The 22366-nt window shown below is 44.0% G+C and overlaps 1 protein-coding gene across 1 annotated transcript in view; it reads right to left on the bottom strand.

The window, feature by feature from the left end:
- Nucleotides 1-21512, bottom strand: part of MTHFD2L (methylenetetrahydrofolate dehydrogenase (NADP+ dependent) 2 like) — a 61895-nt gene extending 40383 nt beyond the window's left edge. Inside the window, exon 1 of the mRNA XM_024208707.2 lies at nucleotides 21400-21512. Within this exon, the coding sequence (XP_024064475.2) occupies nucleotides 21400-21512 (113 nt within the window). The remainder of the gene's footprint in view (nucleotides 1-21399) is intronic.
- Between the last annotated feature and the right edge of the window lie 854 nt (nucleotides 21513-22366).

The raw sequence follows: 22366 nt of genomic DNA, 5'->3' as shown, positions 1-22366 counted from the left end.
TAGGTGGTGCTATTTCTTTGCTTTCCCAAGGCCTAGTTGAGATAAGGCGTTTGGTGAGAACAAGCTGGTGGAAGCTCAGTCTAGATCAGGGATCGGCCACCTTTGGCCCGCAGCCCGCCAGGGTAAGCCCCCTGGCGAGACAGGACGGTTTGTTTACCTGCAGCGTCCACAGGTTCGGCCGATCGCGGCTCCCACTGGCCGCAGTTCGCCGCTCCAGACCAATGGGGGCTATGGGAAGGGGCGGCCTTCCCTCGGCCCGCGCCCCCTCGGCCTGCGGGAAGTGGCGCGCTCCCTCGGCCCGCGCCACTTCCCGCAGCCCCCATTGGTCTGGAGCGGCAAACCGTGGCCAGTGGGAGCCGCGATTAGCCAAATCTGCAGACGCGGCAGGTAAACAAACCAGCCCAGCTCACAAGGGGGCTTACCCTGGCAGGCCACATGCCAAAGGTTGTCGAACTCTGATCTAGATAAAAGCGGGGATGTTATTTCATAGGGTGAAGCAACTCAAGGAACTGAAATCCGACAGGAGTTGGGAATGCTCCACTTACAAGAACAATTAGTTCACCAGTTTCTCCAAATTTATAAAGGTAAACATTGTTGATGCAAGATAAGAAGAATTTAAAAAAATAAAAAATAAAGCTAGGTCACAGAGCAGTTGGAGTAGATAGCTCTAAAGTCTCTCCTAAACAGGTAAGGCCTTGTCTACACTACAAAGTTGTGTCGACAAAAGTGATGTCGACACTCAAAAATTGACATAATAAAAATAGGAAAGTCATGTTCACACTCGCTCCCTCTGTCGGCAGAGCATGTCCACAGTGGGGGCACTATCATCGACACTGTGAGCAATGCATTGTGGGTACCTATCCTACAGTCCAGCTCAACACTTTCTGTCGCTAGGTGTTGTGCCGCAATCCGCTTTGCCATCCCACATCTTGGGACTGGGCTCAATGTCCCGTGGTGCATTGCTTTCTGTCCCAGCACGTCATGGGCTTCCAGCTTTCTTTCACAGCATTTTTGCAATGGCCCTTCTTTGCTGTGCACCCTGGCATCTTTGTGAGAAGGGATGGATCCCGCCCTGCTCTCCTATGCTCTGTTAACTGCCATGAAGACATCACGGATGGCAATGCAGTTAACTGTGAAGTTCCTAACTGAAGAAGACTCACAGACGCCTGCCATGCTGCGTGATATGGATAGGAGCAACTTTAGATTGCTTTTGGCACTCACAGAACAGCTGCATAGGGTAGACTGTTGCTTTTTAGCTTGAGAAACAAACACTGAATGATGGGATCGTATCGTCATGCAGATGTGGGATCATGAGCAGCGGCTACAGAACTTCCGGATGCGGAAAGCCACCTTCCTGGAATTGTGTGCAGAGCTTGTCCAAGCACTTCGGTGCAAAGACACCAGAATGAGAGCTGCCCTATCAGTAGAAAAACATGTGGCAATCGCTGTGTGGAAGCTACCGGATGGTCGCAAATCAATGTGGAGTGGGGAAGTTGACCATTGGGGCTGCATTAATGCAAATGTGTAGGGCAATAAATCACATCTTGCTATGAAGGACCGTGACTCTGGGAAATGTGTGTGAAATAATGGACAGCTTTGCAGAAATGGGTTTCCCTAACTGTGGAGGGGCGATAGATGGCACACATACACCTCTACCTCAATATAACGCTGTCCTTGGGAGCCAAAGTGTCTTACCACGTTGTAGGTGAAACCGTGTTATATTGAACTTGCTTTGATCCACCGGAGTGCCCCCCCCCGAGCACTGCTTTACCGCGTTATATCGGGTGGCGTTATATCGAGGTAGCGGTGTATTCCAAATTTGGCACTAGACCACCTTGCGATGGAGTACATCAAAAGGGAGGGGTACTTCTCCATGGCATTGCAGGCGCTTGTGGATCACTATGGGTGTTTTACTGACATCAACACGGGGTGGTCCGGGAAGGTGCATGATACACGCATCTTCAGGAACACCAGCCTGTACAGAAAGCAACAAGCGGGGACTTTCTTTCCAAACCAGATTACAGTGGGGGTTGTTGAAATGCCCATAGTGATCCTGGGAGACCTGGCGTACCCCTTACAGCCGTGGCTCATGAAACCTTACACAGGACACCTGGACAGCAGTAAGGAGTGGTTCAACAACAGGTTGAGTAGGTGCTGGATGACAGTTGAATGTGCCTTTGGCAGATTAAAGGCGCACTGGCGATGCCTTTATGGCAGGTTAGACTTTAATGAGGATAATATTCCCCTGGTCATAGCAGCGTGCTGTCCTTGCATAATCTCTGTGAAGCTAAGGATGAAAGGTTTGCTTAGGGGTGGAATGTTGAGGCAGACCGCTTGGCTGCTGATTTTGAGCAGCCAGATACCAGGACTATCAGAGGAGCCCAGAGGGGCAATTCAAATCAGGGAGGCTTTGAGGCAACACTTTGAAAATGAGAACCAGTGATGTATATCTCTGTGATTGGTGCTTCAATGTTACATTACACGTAATTTTCCTAGGAAGCAATGGTGACATTTGGGGCCTTACATTCCAATAAGCACATGATTAACATGCCTGTGCATGTATCGGTAGTGCCTGCTATCTCAGTTTGTAGGAAACAAATAAAGATGAGTTACCATTCAAAAATTTTGCTTTTATTGTACAAGAAACAACACACACCAACACACAGAGATGGTTGGTGGGAAAGGAGGTACCAGGGAAGGGCAGATTTTCACAGCTGTGTGCAAGTCCAGCTACCATTTTGAAAGTTGTCCGAGGGGGTGGAGTGAAGGGGAAACCGAGAAGTCTCGGAAAGCGGAAAGGACTGTGTGGGTGGAGTTGGGGGGGCATGGAAAAGAGTTCTGAATGCTGCAAGAGAGGGCGGGCTCAGATCTGCTCAGTCTGCAGCATTATTAAGGACTTCAGCATCTGCATTTGCTCCTCCATTACTTTAATCATCCACTTAGTTGCATCCTTAAACTCCTGATTCTCTTTTCTGTCCTGCTGTTTGGCTTCCCAGCACTCCTTGCATTCCCTTTTCTCTGCATTGGAGCAGTGCAGTACCTCCTGGAACATGTCTTACTTGCTGTGTCTTGGGTGCTTTCTTATCTGGCAGAGACGCTCCGCCGGGGTGCGTGGGGTGTTCCTGAAGGCCACATCTGCCGAAGCACAAGGGACAATGCATAGACGTGGGATTGTTAAATTCACACACATGCATTGAAAAATTTCAGTTAAATACACTTTTTGCAACATAACAATCACTTTCTCATTGACCCTTGGCAGGCACAAATCTCTGCGAACACCCAAAGCATGGTGAGTGTTGGCGGGGTTGGGGGAAGCGCTCCACATGGGGAAAAGAGCACACACTCTGCAAGGGTTGTGGTGCAACCGACTAGGGAAAAAATTCTAAAATTCTCCCACACTTCTCCACAGACAGGGGTCATTGTAGCAGCTCTCTCACTGCTAAGGGTAAGCAGGGAAACGAGGGTACATCTATTCCATGCTCGTGGCTTCCACCCTACTCCCTACACTGCACACCTATGTTTCGCTTTGGTCCCTGCACAAGTGATTGCCAAATGGCACGGGAAAGTTTCCTACAATGGGGGAAAGGAACAAAGCTGCTCTGCCACGGAACTTTCGGCAGAGGATTGCCGAGTACCTCCAGGAAACTTTCCTGGAGATCTCTCTGGAGGATTCCCGTGAGATCACGGCATGCATCAACACCCTATTCCGCCGTAATGATTAGCTACACAGGGAAATGTCCAGCACACAGAAACACAGACAGCCTCCCACATTTCTATACCCTGAACCCACCTCTGCACTACACAAATCACAGCCATCTCCTCTCCTGCTTCTTGCTCACCAGAGAGCAACTGCTGAGACTGGCTAGACACCTCTGGAGTGGAGAACAGTTCCTGGCTGCCTGCCCCAACGGGAGCTCCACATTGTCATCTAACTCCATCTCTTCATCAATAACTTCGTCCTCCGGGTTAGGTCCTCTTTCCGCCACCTCCAGGCCCGCTGAAGTATCTACAGGGATCTTGGCAGTGGAGGTGGGGTTGCCCCCGAGGATAGCATCCAGATCCTTCTAGAACCGGCAGGTCTTAGGTGAAGCACCGGAGTGACGGTTTGCCTCCCTCACCTTATGGTACGCCTGCCTCAGCTCCCTTATCTTCGCTCTGCACTGTAGTGTTCCTGAGCACAGTCCTTTTCTCACAAGCCTCAAGAAATGTGCCCGTAGGTATCCCAATTCCTACGGCTCAAGCGCAGCTGTGACTGCACAGCCTCCTCGCCGCATATCCTGATCAGATCCAACAGCTCCACAGTGGTCCAAGCGGGAGAGTGTTTGGTGTGATAACCTGACATAGTTACCTGGGAAGATGCGATGAGACCTCTCCATGCTGAGCCAGCAGGAAACAGAATTTCAAAAATTCCTGGGGCTTCTAAGGGGGAGGGACAGATGGTTGTTTACTGGGCTGCAGGACAGTGGAGTTCAAACTGATGACCAAAGTAGTCACGATGGGCATTGTGGGACACCTCCTGGAGGCCAATTAAAGTGATGAAATCAAGCATGGTGTCTACACTGGCACTTTGTCAAGAAAAATTTAGAGGAAAAAGACATACATCTCTCGTTGGGGTGGTTGTATTTTGTCTCCAAAACTGGGCATTTTTCCCGACAAAAGTCGCATCGCAGTGTGTATGCATTCACTGTTTTGGTGACAAAAGGCAGTTTTTGGTCGACAAAACTTAGTAGTGTAGACAAGGCCTAAGAATCAGAGGCCAGAGTAAGTGGGTTCTAAACACTGTATTGTTAGTAGCCAGCATGCTATATATTGTTAGAGATACAGACCGAAGAAACTTTGAGGATTTTTGTACCATTTCACAGCTTCACTCTCCCTCTTTCACACATCCAACAACTAGAAGTCAGACAACTTCTATAACTATGAATAACATTTTAAAAAATAAAATCTCTCTCTCTTAGAAGGGGGTTAGCACTTTCAAAGCTGAAGTAAAGTATTACAGTTCATAAAGACAGCAACTCCCCAACCTTTAAAGCTCAATCCTGTACATTTTACATAGCCAAAACTCTCACTGATTTCAAAAGGTGCATGAGGAAAATGGGATCTGCATTTTATAAGCAGGAGCAACATTAAAAACTTGTCCATCATGGCATTCAGTTGTCCCCGATTGTAATAGAAATGCTTCATTTTATATACAATATTGCCTGTCCTACAATTACCTTGTAGTAAATTAGTCATCAAAATGGTCAGATCACGAAGCTGAGGTTATAGATAATATTAGCAATGCTAGAGAGGTCAGTCCCACATTGTTTAAGTATCTAGTCATCTTAGTTTGTTCTTTTCCTTATTTAGGGTCTTTCTTCTACAGTGTTTCACATTTGGGCCAGCTGGTTACAGGTTACGTTATCCAGATCAGGCACTTGTTAACCTTTTATGCTTATGCTCCAGCCTATTGCTTTTTCACAGAAAAGCTAAAGTGTGTGACTTTCAGATATTAGAAGATTCATTTTTGCTATGCCAGGCAATGCAACCCTTAAATATATAAAGCAATAAAATTGTTAATCAAAGAGAAAACGTGACTCATTTATCTGGTTTGGAACAAGATGTTCTGCATGACCCAATCAATCCAAGACCACCTTTATATGTAAAAATGAAACAAAATCTGAAATTATAACCTCTATTTTTGCTTAAGTTGCATCAGGCCAGGTCTGCCTTACTAGCAAAATATCAAACTGTCCCCTCCTTACACCAATCTCTTCTTACAACCCTATTTTATTATTTCAGAAACCTGTGCACCCTCTTTAATATTAATGTGGGCTGTTGTCTGAATGGACCTCAGAACGAAAATTAACGGTGGTCTCCCCAGACAGATACAGGGGGCCAAACTAATCCACCAAATACAGAACTGCAGGGAAACACAACCCATATTTTTTTCTAATGAAAGAATCTTTCACTCTTGTCAGGTTGCCACTGTAAAATTACTGTAGCTCTGGAAAAAAAAAGAAAAAAAAGAGCAGACACTCTTGGAACCACTTTCAACCAAGAATTCCAAAATTCGGCTTCCCACATCTTTGGGCAACAGAAATTACAGGAACTTTCATTCTCAAACTCTCTAAAATCTGCCACTATTCACTCCCCTTATATATATATATATGGTCTTTAAGTAGTAAGTACAACTTGAACTGTACTTGAAAATAGGAGCATGGACTATGGAGTACAGCTTAATAGGCAGCCTGCTAGAAGCACCGCTAAGCAAGTGAGCAGCTGAATTCCTCACTAGCTGCAGTTATTGAATAAATTAACTTTTTCTCTCGGTCCTATTATAACTACCTTTAACCTTAACTGCCACTCTTACGCTGCTGATACTTAACTGAACTTATATTTCAGCTGCTTCTTTACCAACTCCTTTCTGTTGACTTTCTTGTCTCAAAGCGAGTTTGCAGCTCTCTCTCAACATCCCCCAGTTAACTGTTTGAAAATGGAAGTCATTCACTTGGACAAGAGCTTCCTCAGGAGCAATTCCATCTTCTCCATCCAGATCTCCCATTTGACTCTCCTGTCTGTACCCACTCTGTTTACCAGTCTCATCTGTCTGATATATGTAAATATGCAGATCAGCTCTGCGCCAACACTGCCTGCATACAATATAACCCTGGTTGGACTACCCCTCCTCTGAAGTTATGTGTTTGGGATAATGTGATTCTAGTCAATAGGTCAATAACGTGCCATCGCTGGTAATTGGTAACAATGGTCAATGAGGGTCTGGCTGGAGAATCTTGCCCACATGCTCGGGGTTCTGCTGATCGCCATATTTGGGGTCGGGAAGGAATTTTCCTCCAGGGTAGATTGGCAGAGGCCCTGGAGGTTTTTCGCCTTCCTCCGCAGCATGGGGCAGGGGTCGCTGGCTGGAGGATTCTCTGCAACTTGAAGTCTTCAGATCATGATTTGGGGACTTCAACAGCTGAGTCAAGGGAGAGAATTATTCCAGGAGTGGGAGGGTCAGCTTTTGTGGCCTGCATCATGCGGGAGGTCAGACTAGATGATCATAATGGTCCTTTCTGACCTTAAAGTCTATGAGTCTATCTCCTCGAATATTTCAACTCCTTGTCTTTTCACACATTCCAAGGAAAATCAAGGAAGCCAAGCATGATATATATATTTAATATTGTTTCTAGACAGGAATATTATATCTTTCTATATTAAATTATGTCTATTATGTCTGACTGCATTTTTATAGCGAACGTAAATCTTACTTTCAGAGGTTTAAATAAGATATGTATGAAGTGCCAAGTACCAGTGGACATGTCTACTCTTCCTGCGAAACACAGAACTGCACAGTGGAGGATACCAGTGTTCTATTCTTACACACAGCATCAGAAGAACTGCTGGTGGTCCACATATCCATGACACAAGGATCAGAATCCTATAGGAAGCTTGCTCCCACTTTTCTAGATAGGAAGCAGGACTATGAGCAAGACACCCTCCCACTCACACATCTTGCTTTCTTCTTCTGAAAGAGAACTATAGTTTTGTGTCTATACATACGCACATGCACACACTATGCAAGGGACCAAGCCCTGCTTTAAACCGAGTTCAATTTAGAATAAGTGAATTATATGTGAGTAACAAGAATAACTTTGTTTAGAAAGTATTTTTTACGAAAAGGTGTAATACTACCAACCCAGGAGGTATCCTTGAAAGGTCAGTGTTTGGTATAAACAGCCTAGTGAGAACAAACTCAATTTATTTCACAGCAAAGCCACTAAAACGATAAATATGTATCAGCTCAAATGGAACCACTAATATACAGCTGCTGTTCTTTTCTTTTAATTCAAAAGCTGGCTTTAGCCGTTTTCTCCCACAATGTTTTGTACTGGGAAACACTATCCTTCCTTAACTATGATACTAGAGATAGGAGACAGATGTAATTTCACGCTTCTCAGTTATATACATGCCCTTATTTACCCTTCCTGTGGTTCTCTCATCTTGCACGTTACATGCTTTGGCTATTACAATACTTTGGCTCTGATCTTTACTTTTCTGCACTTGTTATGCCAATTAAATATTGATAGTCACTTGTGTTGGGCAATACTGTATGTATTTAATCTGCTCTTTAAAACATATTATCATACTGTATGTAAGTGAAATCATGTTATTCTCATTTAGCCTCCTAGTTTTCACTGTAATTGTATTATCAAAGGACTAATTTTCTTAATCCTACATATTCAGTCTAACCTTCTAAAACATCGAAGGGCAAGCTTGTACCCTTAAAGAGTAACACCAGCCCCATGGCATAGGTCTAAAAGAGCGGTCATCACTCAAGTCTGACCTTACACACAACAAAATATTTAGGACTCTCTAACATTCATCAAGCTGAAATTGGTGGTATAAACTAATATGGTTTAGAGCGTGAAGTGCCAAATTAAAAATGCAATGGATCAATACAGTGCACTGACCTTGGTCAAGAACAAATGTTATGCCAATGTATTATGGCTGAGAGGTAACATACATTTCTTAGAAGATATGATATACCTGTACCTACTTAGTGTTCCTTCTAAATATAATATAAAGCAAATCATACAAGCATAAGCCAGAGCTAATTGTAAATGGTAACCGCTCACAAAAGAATGTAGCTTTTTCAATGTATTTTAACAACCTAATGGAGGGTTGTTCCTACCTAGTCGTGTATTTTGCTGAAATCGTTGACATTCAAAATATCAATGTTTTAAGCAAGAAAGATAATCTTCAAGAAGACCTAAACACATTAAGGGAGCGAACTATCAAACAGCTGATAGATTTTAAAATGAGCAAATTTAAGAGCCGAGATGGATTGCTTAAAAACTACAATACAAAAACTATAACATGCAAGGTAGAATACTGGAATATCCTGGCAATGAAAGGAAGGTTTCAAGTTAGCACTGATATGAAAATGGACACAATTTGTTCAGTTAAAGCACAGAAGATCAAAAGGATTCCAGGCTACATCAGAAGATGTAAATAAACATAAGCAAAACAAGAAAAATTATACCATTGTAGAAGGCCATGGCAAAGCCCATCTGGAATACCATGCCCGGTTTCAGGCATATTACTTCCGCAACTATGGCCTTGGCTACACTGGCGCTGTATAGCGCTGCAACTTGCTGCGCTCAGTGGTGTAAAAACGCCCCCCCCGAGTGCAACGAGTATAGCGCTGTGAAGCGCCAGTGTAATCAGAGCTTGCAGCGCTGCACGCTCGCTCGCAGCGCTGCAAGCTATTCCCCTCGGAGAGGTGGAGTACATACAGCGCTGCGAGAGCTCGCGGCATGACTACACTCGCGCTTGAAGTCCCAAGTGTAGCCAAGGCCTATGTAGAAATTCTGGAGAAAAGTCCAAAGAAGATGAAAACTCAAACAGTAGTGACGGCCTTATCTATGATAGGCTTCTATAAATTGAAGATAAGACTATCGGGGGAGGGAGATCTTATTGCTGTTTGTTTATGGAAATGGTCTTTACAACCCAAGAAGCATGCCACTGCAGATTCCCACGATATGGGGAAAGTAGAAATGTTAAAAAATATTTAATTTTGTATAGATGAAAAGGTTTCAGCCCTTTTTCTTGTGAAGATAAACTTTAAAATGCAAATCAATGTAAAGTAATCATTAGGCCTTTGGGGAATGGAGCATTAAAGGCTATTTTCACACTTCGTATGTAAAAAGAGCCTGTTAAGTTGTAGGTATCACCTCCCTTCAAAAACAAACCTAATCTTGTTAAACCTTCCCAAAACCCTTAGGCCTTGGCTACACTTGCGAGTTACAGCGCTGTAAAGGCTCCCCCAGCGCTGTAACTCACTCCCCGTCCACACTGGCAAGGCATTTGTAGCGCTGTATCTCCGTGGTTGCAGCGCTGCATGTACTCCACCTCTCCGAGAGGAATAGCGAGTATTGCGCTGCCGCTGCAGCGCCAGTGTGGCCGCCCAATGCGCTGTGAATGGCCTCCAGAATTATGCGGCAGTATCCCACAATGCCTGTTCTAGCCATTCTGGTCATCAGTTCAAACTCTACTGCCCTGGCCTCAGGTAACCAACCATGAGACCCACGCTTTACATTCCCCGGGAATTTTAAAAATCCCCTTCCTGTTTGCTCAGCCCGGCGTGGAGTGCTATCAGCGAATCTTTCCAGGTGACCATGCCTCCACGCGCCAAGCGAGCCCCAGCATGGAGCAATGGCGAGTTGCTGGACCTCATCAGTGTTTGGGGGGAGGAAGCTGTACAGTCCCAGCTGCGCTCCAGCCATAGGAATTACGATACCTTCGAGAAGGTATCAAAGGACATGATGGAAAGGGGCCATGACCGGGACGCCCTGCAGTGCAGGATTAAAGTGAAGGAGCTGCGGAGTGCCTACCGCAAAGCCCGCGACGCAAGCGGCCGCTCGGGTGCTCCCCCCGCGACCTGCCGATTCTACAAAGAGCTGGATGTGATACTTGGGGTTAACCCCACCTCCACTCTGAGCACCACTATGAACACTTCAGAGCCGGGGTGGGAGGAGGAGGAGGAGGAGGAAGAGGAAAACGGGAGTGACGGTGGTGGGCCGGATGGAGACACCCCAGAATCCCTGGAGCCATGCAGCCAGGAGCTCTTCTCGAGCCAGGAGGAAGGTAGCCAGTCGCAGCGGCCGGTACTTGGTGGAGGACAAACAGAGAGCAGGTTCCTGGTAAGCGGGGTTTTTTTTCGGGAAGGAATTTTTTCGGTGCGGGCTCTTTGGGAGAGGAGGGTTAGGCATGCATGCCTAGATGCGGAATAGTGCATTGATGTGGTTTATCACATCGCGGTAATCGGCCTCGGTAATCTCCTCGAATGTCTCATCCAGAACATGTGCAATGCGCTTGCGCAGGTTTATCGGGAGAGCCACCGTGGTCCTTGTCCCAGCCAGGCTAACGTGTCCGAGCCACTGTGCCGCGAGGGGCGGGGGAACCATTGCTGCACACAGGCAAACTGCATATGGGCCAGGGCGGAAGCCGCATTGCAGTAGGAGACCCTCCCTTGCTTCCCAGGTCACCCTCAGCAGCGAGATATCGTCCAGGACGAACTCCTGTGGAAAATGTTGGGACAGTGTTCAGTGTAGGTGCCCCCTGAAGCTGTTGGCTCTCTCCAAGGCACAGAAACCCAGAGGACAGTGCAGCCCTGAAACAATCAGTCCCCCTTACTCACCATTTTGAGGCTCCCGTGGGATGTGTGCGCTCTGTTTCAGACGGGAAAATTATGCTATTGTGTAGACCCTATGTGTTTTCTACTCCTTAAGTGCGGGGGGAATCATTACTCTGTCTGGTATAAACAATGCTGCCTCTGTTAAATGTTGCATTTTGCCTATACAGCTGCATCAACCTTGAGACCTCAGCCATCCCTCTTATCGCCTGCTCAGAGACTGCAAAGACTCAGGAAGAGACCGCGAAAAAGCAAAGAAGACATGCTGCAAGAAGTGATGCGGCAATCTATTAAAGAGAATGAGAAAGCACAGAACTGGAGGGAGAGAGAAAGCAGGATCCGCCAGGAAAACGCAGCGCACCGGCGGCAAAGCACCGCACACCGGCAGCAAAGCACTGATAGGCTCATAAGCATCCTGGAGCGCCAAGCAGATGCTATCCAGGAGCTGGTAGCCATGCAGAAAGAGGAGCAGTACTGCAAACGCAAACGCCTCCCCCCCCACAGCCCTTGTCCCAAAACTCTTTCCGTTGTGCCCCACTGTCACCTCCAACCCACTTTCCCCAACTTCCGTGTTCTTCACGCCACCCACTGCCTCCAACACCAGTATCACCACCCAGCCCTGAAAACCACGACCCTTACCCTCTGCACTCAACCCCCATCACCATGCAGTATAGCTGTCCTGAAGTGCAGCACTCACTGCACAGCACACCAGACAGGACATACGCGAATCTGTGATTGTACCATTCCCCACTCCACCCCCTTGTTTCTTTTCAATAAATGGATTTTTTGGCTTTGAAAACATTCTTTATTATTGCATAAAGTAAAAGACTCCTTAGCCCAGGAAATAAACAGGCACTGCAAGTCTGCTTGTCTGCTTAGCAAACACTGATTCCTAAAGATTGGAACTACTGCACTTCACTTCCGTGCAGGGCACCAGATATCACTGCTGGTTTTCAGCCTCAAATCGCTCCCTCGAGGCATCCCTAATCCTTGCAGCCCCACGCTGGGCCCCTGTAATAGCCCTGCTCTCTGACTGTGCAAATTCAGCCTCCAGGTGTTGAACCTCAGAGGTCCAAGCCTGAGTGAAGCTTTCACCCTTCCCTTCACAAATATTATGGAGGGTACAGCATGCGGATATAACCGTGGGGATGCTGTTTTCGGCCAAGTCCAGCTTCCCATTCAGAGATCGCCAGCGGGCCTTTAAACGGCCAAAGGCACACTCCACAGTCATTCGGCACCGGCTCAGCCTGTAGTTGAACCATTCCTTGCAGCTGTCAAGGCTCCTGTGTAGGGTTTCATGAGCCACGGCATTAACGGGATCTCCAAGGATCACAATGGGCATTTCAACTTCCCCTACCGTGATCTTCCGCTCTGGGAAAAAAGTCCCGGCCTGCATCTTCCTGAACAGCCAAGTGTTCCGAAAGATGCGTGCGTCATGCACCTTTCCGGGCCAGCCTGTGTTAATGTCAATGAAACGCCCACGGTGATCCACAAGCGCCTGGAGAAGCATAGAGAAATACCCCTTCCGATTAACGTACTCGGATCCTAGGTGGGGTGGTGCCAGAATAGGAATGTGCGTCCCATCTATCGCCCCTCCACAGTTTGGGAACCCCATTTGTGCAAAGCCATCCACTATTTCCTGCACGTTACCCAGAGTCATGGTTCTTCTGAGTAGGATGTGATTAATGGCCTTGCAAACTTGCATCAACACGATTCCAACGGTCGACTTTCCCACTCCAAACTGGTTTGTGACCGACCGGTAGCTATCTGGAGTTGCCAGCTTCCAGATTGCAATAGCCACCCGCTTCTCCACTGGCAGGGCAGCTCTCAATCTCGTGTCCTTGCGCCGCAGGGTGGGGGCAAGCTCGTCACACAGTCCCATGAAAGTGGCTTTTCTCATCCGAAAGTTCTGCAGCCACTGCTTGTCATCTCAGACTTCCATGACGATATGATTCCACTCCTCGGTGCTTGTTTCCCGAGCCCAAAAGCGGCATTCCACGGGGCTGAGCATGTCCGTGAATGCCACAAGCAATTTTGTGTCGTACGCGTTACACGGCTCGATAGCATCGTCGGACTCCTCACCCTCACTCTGTCACTTTGGATCTTAAGGAATAGTTCGACAGCCAAACGTGACGTGCTGGCGAGACTCGTCAGCATACGCCTCAGCAGTTCGGACTCTATTTCCCGCAGACAGATCGCGCTGCACAGAAACCATTGAAAGATGGCGCCAAAGATGGACGGAAACAAAGGGATTTCTGGGATGCGAAGCGATGCATCACGGGGCATTGGGACAGGACCCAGAATCCCCCGCACCCACGCCCCCTTCCCACAACGCCAGAATGGGAAGAGGTGCTCTGTGGGATAGCTGCCCATAATGCACCGCTCCCAATAGCGCTGCAATTGCCGCAAATGTGGCCACGACAGTGCGCTGGGCAGCTGTCAGTGTGGACAGACTGCAGCGCTTTCCCTACTCAGCTGCACGAAGTCAGGTTTAACTCACAGCGCTGTACAGCTGCAAGTGTAGCCAAGGCCTTAGGCTGGTCCCTTTGTGAATGCATACATTTTGGAGGGGTAGGAAAATAAATAGTTTTGCCAGTCTATCCAAAATTGCTAAAGCTGGATGGGTCTACTTAAACTCAGCAACCAAAACAAAAAGACACATGGACATGTGTAGAAAACAAACAAAAGCATGCACTAAAGCAGTCTTGCACATTTTTAAAGAAAATGTAACAACCCATACACTGAATCTTCTCTCTCACCTTTACCAAGATGGTAAGGCTAATATAGAATACATTGTGGTCGGGCATGTAAAATAAGTCCTAAGTGAGCTGACAGGCCAAATTTTTCAGGCTGCATTAAATACATAGAGAACATTTTCCATCGTAGAGGTTGTTCAAGTGTTCTGAATTTTTAACCCCCAAATGTAATTGCAGAAAGCCCCTTAATCAAGTTTGAAAAAAATAAATAAAAGGATTACTAGAAAACCAGTGTCTTATTGGGGTATAAAGAGCATGATATGCTATGATGATTATTTACATGTAGGGGATTAAATTTTAAAATGATCGAAAATTCCTGTTTGTCCCCAAATTGGTTTTTCCATGTATTCTTTTATTTATAAATTTAAATTATTTTAAGGATGCTGAAATTATTTTATTAGCAGTTATAGAGATGAAACGGATCTTTATCAGAAAACATATGTGACTTTGTAAATTTCACTTTGTAAGGTAGGTAACAGTGAGCTAATAACAATATTTTATTTAAAACATTATTTGTACCGAGGAAAATGCAAGTGAACTATAACTCTACACACGGCTCACTTTTAAGTACTTCTCACTGAGTACTTCTGCAGAAACAGATGGTAGCTATTTGATATGCATCTCTATTTTAAAGGAAACTCTCAGTTTGAAACTGGCTGATATAAAAGGAATACATTTTATTCTGCTAATTATTAAACTTTGCGACTAAGGACACTAAGCTTTAGTTATCTGTATTAATTAGGGTGATAGAACTCTGTATTATCAATGAAGCTATTATTGATTACTCCCTCTGGATCTGATTGTGAACCCTTTACTCACTCAAGACTCATTGAAGTTGTGAATCAAACCCATCAGGTGAAATCTTGACCCCATTTGAAGGCAATGGGAGTTTTACGATTGATTTCAAAAAGTGGCCAGGATTTCACCTCTTGTCTTTAGCATGGTCCTTGGGACCCAAACATCTTATTTTTACTGCATTTATGTATTTCCATCTATGCCAAGCAGAACTCTGGGAGTTATTGTACCATTCAATAGCGTGCCTTTGAGGTCATAGCTACACTCACCAGTTTTGAAACTGTTTGCTTGCCTGGCTTTAACATTAGAGTTTTAACACTACTTTAATATATTGCATTTTTAATGTTCTTTAGCCTTAGCCATATTATAGTTTACCAAATCTTAGCACAACTGTCATCAATACAAATTCCCTGAAGAGCAAAGACTAACAACATTTTACTCATTCAGAAATCTAACATCACAACTACCATATTATTCCCAGACTATTAAAAATGTCTCCCTAATCCACTGGACCAGTTATAAGATGAAAAGATACATGAGGTGACACAACAAGAGCTAAAATGTAGATAGTTCTGTGGCACAAATCAGTGTTTGGTGCAGCAGTTCTCTGTTTGCTATGCCTATAGTTGTTCTCTGGAAATACAACAACCTGAAGAAACCTCTTTCCAGAAGGAGAAAAGATAAATAAAATAGATTTGGGGTTTGCCTCCTCTTCATATATACTCTTCTTGTCAAAATAATTACAGGCTGCCTCTTTTTTCTTGCAGACTACTCCATCTTCTTCCTTTACTGGCCAAACAGCCAGCAAAATTTTTGCCCAATTTCCACTTGTGCTTAAATTATTTCAAACCAAGGTAAGGACAAAGAAAGAATAGTTATGCGTAGACTATCGTATTCATTCTTTAAGAAGTACAGATATTAAATGCTTTGGGGCTATTCATAAACACTTATTCTGTTTATCATGTTTTATTCAGAAAAATAGAACGCACATTGACAGAATATATTAATATATTTTCACAATTAGCCATATTTGCCACATGTGTTGAGATATCTCAGTTACACAGACAAGAACTCCTGAGACTACTATAGTAGATATACAATGGAGATTTTTTTTTTTTTTTTAGGTATAACATCAACAAATTTATTTATTTCAACATTTAAAAAAGGAATAGACTTGTACATGTCAAGTATTAGTGCAGTAGAGTAATAAATTATTTTTCATTTGTAGGATAACTTTATAAAGCACAATACCAACAATGGCTATTATGATGAGATTTTTCTAATTAAATTTCTTATCAGTGCTTTGTTATTTGATAATATGTATTTCTATTTAAGCTCTGTTTGACAAATATGGATGTGGGACATTATGAAAAGAACAACTGGGAGTGAAATCTTGGCCCCATTGAAGTCAATGGCAAAACTCACATTGACTTCATTGAGGTCAAGTATCAGGGGGTAGCCGTGTTAGTCTGTATCCACAAAAACAACACGGAGTCCGGTGGCACCTTAAAGACTAACAGTCTTAATTTAATAAATATATAATTTAATATATATTATTATTCTCTTCATATGTCAGTATATAATGCCTGCATCTGTAATTTTCACTCCATGCATCTGAAGAAGTGGGATTTTACCCACGAAAGCTTATGCCCAAATAAATCTGTTAGTCTTTAAGGTGCCACCGGACTCTTCATTGAGGTCAGAATTTCATCCTAGAAGTCCAGGCTTAATGTACAAGTCTAAGGCATCTTGGGAAAGTATATTAGTCTGATTTGCACAAAATGTGTGGCTATAACTTCAGTAAAAAGCTATATAGAGAATATGCTGATTTTGATTATAAAAAAAAGCATGTTAAAAGAAAAATGCTGGTTGTTAATTTCTACTTTCTTATTCGATTTAGTAAAATAAATTGCTCATGTTTTGTTGTGACAGCGATCAATATGTTTTGGTTTTTTTTTGAGAGGGAGAGGCTAACCACTCTCTATGTTCAATACAAAACCACCACCCAATTTCTTGTGCAAATACACATACAACAGTTAAAAATCACCAATGCAAAATGTAGTTTGACATTTATAACGAGTTTTAAAAAGGGACACTGTCAGAGTTTTTAGATTCAAAATTTTGACCAATTTTAAATTGATGTCTGATGAGTACAGTCCTCTGAATTCATTTTTTAAGCTTATTATTTGGTCAAACAATAAATGTATTTAGAGGAAGCAATATTTCTTCAAGTCTCCTAAAACCTGTATTGTGCTCCTTCTCTACTAGAGCAACACTTAAATTGCTTCCCCAAAGTAACATCAATAGAGTACATGTCTACAGACAGGAAGATGTTTTGGCATGACAATAAGACACTAAAATAACATGAAAATTGTTGATGATTCAAGATATAGGAAAAATATAAATACAGATGTTTAGACTTCTAAGACGATTAAGAAGATTAAGATTAAGTGCAATTAAACACAATTTAGGGTAAAATTAATATTAAGGATTATTTTAAAATGTTACTTGGCAGTGTCCCTTTAGTGATTAAAAAAAAAACAGGTCTAGGGGGCATATGGGGGAAAGCAGACAGTGGTGAATTCTGGAAGATGGAATCTCTTCTCTCTGCTGGTCCTAGAAGAGAAAAGAGAAACCAATAAGAATAAACACACTGCCTTGTATCCACCCCAGCCTTGTCCCACAACTCAACAAGACGCCATTCACAACCTGACGCTACTTCTTCATGGCACTGTTTTGCATGAATTATGTTATATTAAGAAATATATCACTTTTATCAGTATAACATTCTGGAAATTCCTATTATGAGAATTTTTTTCACCATATCTAAACTGCAAATTTTTACTATCACTTCTAAGCCTCCTGCTAATATCTACCAACTTGCTGAAAATTATTATTTGGAACTACAGTAGTACAGGCAGAAATTGCAAACCAATTCCCAGCATCCATATGGATATAAAAATCAGAAGATAATGCCACCATTTAATATTTAAGCAAAAATATACTCCTTCCAAAGTAAATGTTTTCCATCTTGTGCATTTCTCTTTAAGATTAGTCTATATTCTTTCACATCATCAGCAAACATTCTAAAAAAGTGTAAAATACCAGTTACATTGAAAGCAAAGATCATGTAATGTAAATTCTATTTTTCATCTTAAATATGAGGGTTTCAACCATTTATTTGCTCACTAGCTATCCATAGAATCTTATAGAGTACATTCTCTTAAATTCTGTAACTGCTATTAATGCTAAAATGAGTTTTTACATACTTTAAAGGAGGTGGGACAAATATTACTTCAGTATATCTTTCATAGTGTAACACACACATGCATGCTCTCTCTTGTATTAGTTGGCCTAATACAAAAACATTCCAAATAAGTTCATTTCCTAATTCAAGAGACCATCAGGAACATGAATTCTCTAAAGTAAAACAAGCATGGACTGCTTCTAAAAAAAATTGAGATTTTCTGAATTCATATAGGATGATTGTTTTGCATGAGACATCTCTAATTTATTCATCTGTAGAAAGCCAACTATCCAGGGATTCCCTATATAATTGAGGCAACTATTTGAACGCTCTTTTATAACAGCCGGCAAATACTGTTACTTTTGGCATTTGGACTAGCAAACGCCAGGAAGTTATTTCAATTGCCCATTTAATCATAACTGATTCTGTCTAGAAGGTATTGTTGAAACAGAAAAACAAATTGAAAATTCTAATATTTTGCCATCTCTCCCTTTGGCACCCTGATACTCTCAAACTACTTTCCTTCTATTGTGAATTATGATATTGGTAAGAACAGTTTATACGACTTTTCATCAAGGAATGGGATTTCAAGAATTTTTTAAAGCATAAAAAAGCCCAGCTTAAACCTTTTCCCCTACTTGCCTACTCAGGTCAAAATCTAGACAATTTACTCCAAATAAAGCAAAATTAATATATGTACTTAAACTACTAAGTCAAGAAACAAGTACTTCAGAAAAACAAACAAACAAATATGAGATTGCGCTTCTGTGCACTGAACAAGTCAATGAGAGTAACAGTTGAAGAAAAACCTTTTTGCTTAGACCTTGTCTACACGGGCAAGTTCAGCCAGCTATATTTAACATAGTTTTATCAGTGTAACGCGCCTATGTGGATGTTCTTATTCCAGTATATGAGTGGCTTTTTTCAGTTTATCTTAAAACTCCTTCCCAAGCAACATAAATTAAAACAAAAAAGACACTCTTATGCCAGAATAAGAATGTCTACACAGGGCGATTATACTCGTTTAACTATCAGTTTAAACTCTCATCTTAGGTTACACGACATGTTTTTTTCCCTATATAGACAAAGCCCCAATAACTGAGCTCTGAGAAAGCCCAGCAGGGAAATAATGTGGTCTTATGTTTCTAAAGCTTGTATAAATTTACTATAGTATATTCAGTGGATGTTTCTTCTTAATAAATGCAGTAACTGATAAAGTATAACAAAGATAAAGTTGCCTAGCATCAGTTTCAGAGGGTCATAGAAATACTACAAACCCAGGAGATCACATGGTCCATTACATCCTGTCCCTTTCAATCCCTGATATCCCAATGCCCTAAGATCAATACACTCAAAACTATGTGATTTGCTGAATTCATTAGCTTAGAAGCAATTATTTTTGGCACCACACATCCAAAAAGCTAGTCATATAAAAAGGCAATGTTTTTCGACATCCATCTCAGGAACAATGGGATCAGTTCTCTCCACTATTTTCTAGAACAATGAAAGGAGAGAGATTCAGGTGGACATTTACTTAATGTTGTCACAGTAGTGTTGGCGGATTGTTTCCTTTTAGAATTAGTGAAGAGCAAATACCATTGCATCCATGTAGGATATTTTTCATGATGTACATAAAGTCCAGTGTTACTAATATTTATCTCGGAACAGACCCTTTAGATAAAAAAGGGTCTCTGGTAAGAGACTGACTAAAATCCCCTCTTCCATATCCAACAGGAGCAAAGAACTGTCATACCATGGTACCAAGAGTACTTAGCAAACCAGCAGGCGAGCACATTAAATTATATGTTACACAGTCGAGGTGAGAGACTTGACAAGGCTTTTTGTTCACTGCTGTGATAAACTGAACAAACTTTCCACAAAAAATATTTAGGTCTTTTTTGTACAATGTTCTTGAACAAACAATACTAAAACACAATGCATCCATCTACAATATCTTTCATTTCTTTTTTTCATATCACATACAAAAGGACAAACAAGTGCCACAATATTATATTGTATTTGTATAAAGAAGAACAATATTTAACAAAGTGAAAATATTAGATTGTGGGCTATTAACACAGAAACAATTCTGGACCCAGAACAAATGGTAGCAAAAAGGGGCTCTTGGTCAAATAAAAGTTTTTAATAATACAAATCGATTTCCAAGTCCCCCTCCCAGGAGCAATTAAGGTTCAAAACATGTTTACAGTGTTTGCGTCTGGGCATTAAGGATTTTCTTAGGTTTCAATAAACCCATTAACAAGTAAATTTTCAGAATAAATATTTTGCAATTCTATCTTCCCTCATTCAATCTGTCTGAACGGCTTGTGACACTGGTCTACATTTAAAATTTAGATCAACATAGCTACGTTGGGGAGGGCTATGAAAAATCCACACTGGGTAGCTATGCCAATCTAATTCCCAATGTAGACATAGCTAGGTCAACAGAAAAATGCATCTGTTGACCTAGCTACTCCCATTTGGGAAGATGCTGTTCCTACGCCAATGGAAAAAACTCTTCTGTCACTGTTGGCTGTGTCTACACAATTGGGTTATGCCAGCACAGCTATAGTAATGTGGCTATGCCAATACAGTTCCTGTAGCATATACCTATCCAGAGACTGTATGGAGAGATTAATCAGGGAGCTCAATTGCCAAATGTAGGTGCTTACATAGGTGCCCAGCACCTATATTTTAGCTCTCAGTCAGGCAACTCTTATATGATTTCATTGTGAGTCTGGCAATGTTTGTAGTTTTCCTTAAAGCTCCACCTGCTGGAGTCAGAGGAGTGCATGCAAATCTCAGCTTTCGGGGGGGGGGGGAACAAGTGGCCCCCACGGTTGCAGAGCAAGGCTAGAAAAGGGGATGCGAGGGAATCCTTGAGGTGCAGAACCCAGAAGGCAAAGAGACAGACTTGCATTATTTTGGAAAGAAAATCTCATGATTTTCAGGCAGAATCTCAGGATTTCCCAGGCCTGGCTAAGGATTTTTGCACACCTGGGCTTGGCACTGACCCAGGGCGCAGACAGAGCCCTGTTGGCTGGTCCTTAGGGCTGGTATGGAAAGGCAGACACCCATTTCGATACCCAAACATGGGAGCTGGGCATCTCATTAGGGTGCTCAACGTCACAACCGGGGTCACGTGGTCTTAAAGCCCCCCTTCGCCCTCAAGAAGGGCTGAATGGGCACAGGGGGGCGGGGGAAGAAGCCATGAGGCCGGGGCTGCCCCAGGTGGCCGAGCCCCGCCGCGCGCGCTGCCCCCCCCCCCCGAACGTTCGCGGAGGAGACGTTAGCATCGAATTCCAGCCGTTAACCGCCGCCCCCAGCCGCTAACGGGGAGGGCAGCCAGGGGCTCCCCCATCCAGCCCCCTCTCCCCGCCCGGGAGGCGGCTCCAGCGCGAGGGAAATGACCTCCCCCCCCGTACCTGGCGGCTCTGCGCGGGGAGCAGCTGCTGCTGTAGCCGGCGGGCGGGGGTCGCCATCTCCGCAGACGCAGCAGGCAGGAGCGCAGCGGGGAGACGCCACCGGCCGCCGCCATGTCCGCGCTTCATCCCCGCCGCCCCCAGAGAGCCCGGGCCCCGCCTCCCTTCCACACCCCGAGGCGCCGCGCCGCGGCCCGGTCCCGCGGGCACAATGGCGGAGGAGGGGTAGCCGCGCAGGTGTCAGTGTAAGGCGGGAGCCCAGGGGCGGCGGCCGGTCACAGCCAGGTGGGGCTCTGGGAGCTGCAGGCTCCTCAGGGGGGCGAGTGCCCTGGCCCCAGGTGTGCCCGTGGGCAGGTCCTCAAAGGTATCTAGGCCCCGCCCTAACTCCCATTGACAGTAATAGGAGACGGGCACCTCTGGGCCCCAGCTCTGCACCCAGGGCCGGTGTAGCGGCAGCCGCCCCAAGCAAAAAAAATTTTGGCTGCCCCCGTCCCAGCCCTGGGCTCCCCCCGCACCTGCACCCTCCTGCCGCCCCAGCCCCGGGTCACTGGTAACTCGCTCCCAGGGCGGGTCATTCAGCAGGAAGTTTGGATGTGCACAGAACACAGACAGGATTGGTTCCCATATGGTTACAGAACTGCAGCAAAGTGGAACAATTTTCAGCTTGTGTGATTGGAGGATATCTGGATGCGTATTATAAGACTGTCCTACATAAATGAGGAAAAGTTGAGGTGCCTTTATTATTCTTTTGTTCCACTCTTTGTTTCTATAGGGAATTTGCCAATGCGATATCACGGTCTTCCTTTTAAACAAATAAAACTTAAAAAAAGCAATGGCTGTTGAAAATAGCAATTCCAGTCCTAAAAAATCACTGGGAAGCATTGCTTGCTCAATTTATCCTACTTTTTCTACAGCAAGTTACAGTGGATCAGTATATTTGATTTGGGGGAAATGAAATAACAGCTGCCCA

This window comes from Terrapene carolina, unplaced genomic scaffold (genome assembly GCF_002925995.2).
Source record: "Terrapene carolina triunguis isolate 2854851 unplaced genomic scaffold, T_m_triunguis-2.0 Scaffold136, whole genome shotgun sequence".
Lineage (NCBI taxonomy): Eukaryota > Metazoa > Chordata > Testudines > Emydidae > Terrapene > Terrapene triunguis.
The sequence above is the reverse complement of the archived record's forward strand: the minus strand, read 5'-3'. Positions and strand labels throughout refer to the sequence as shown.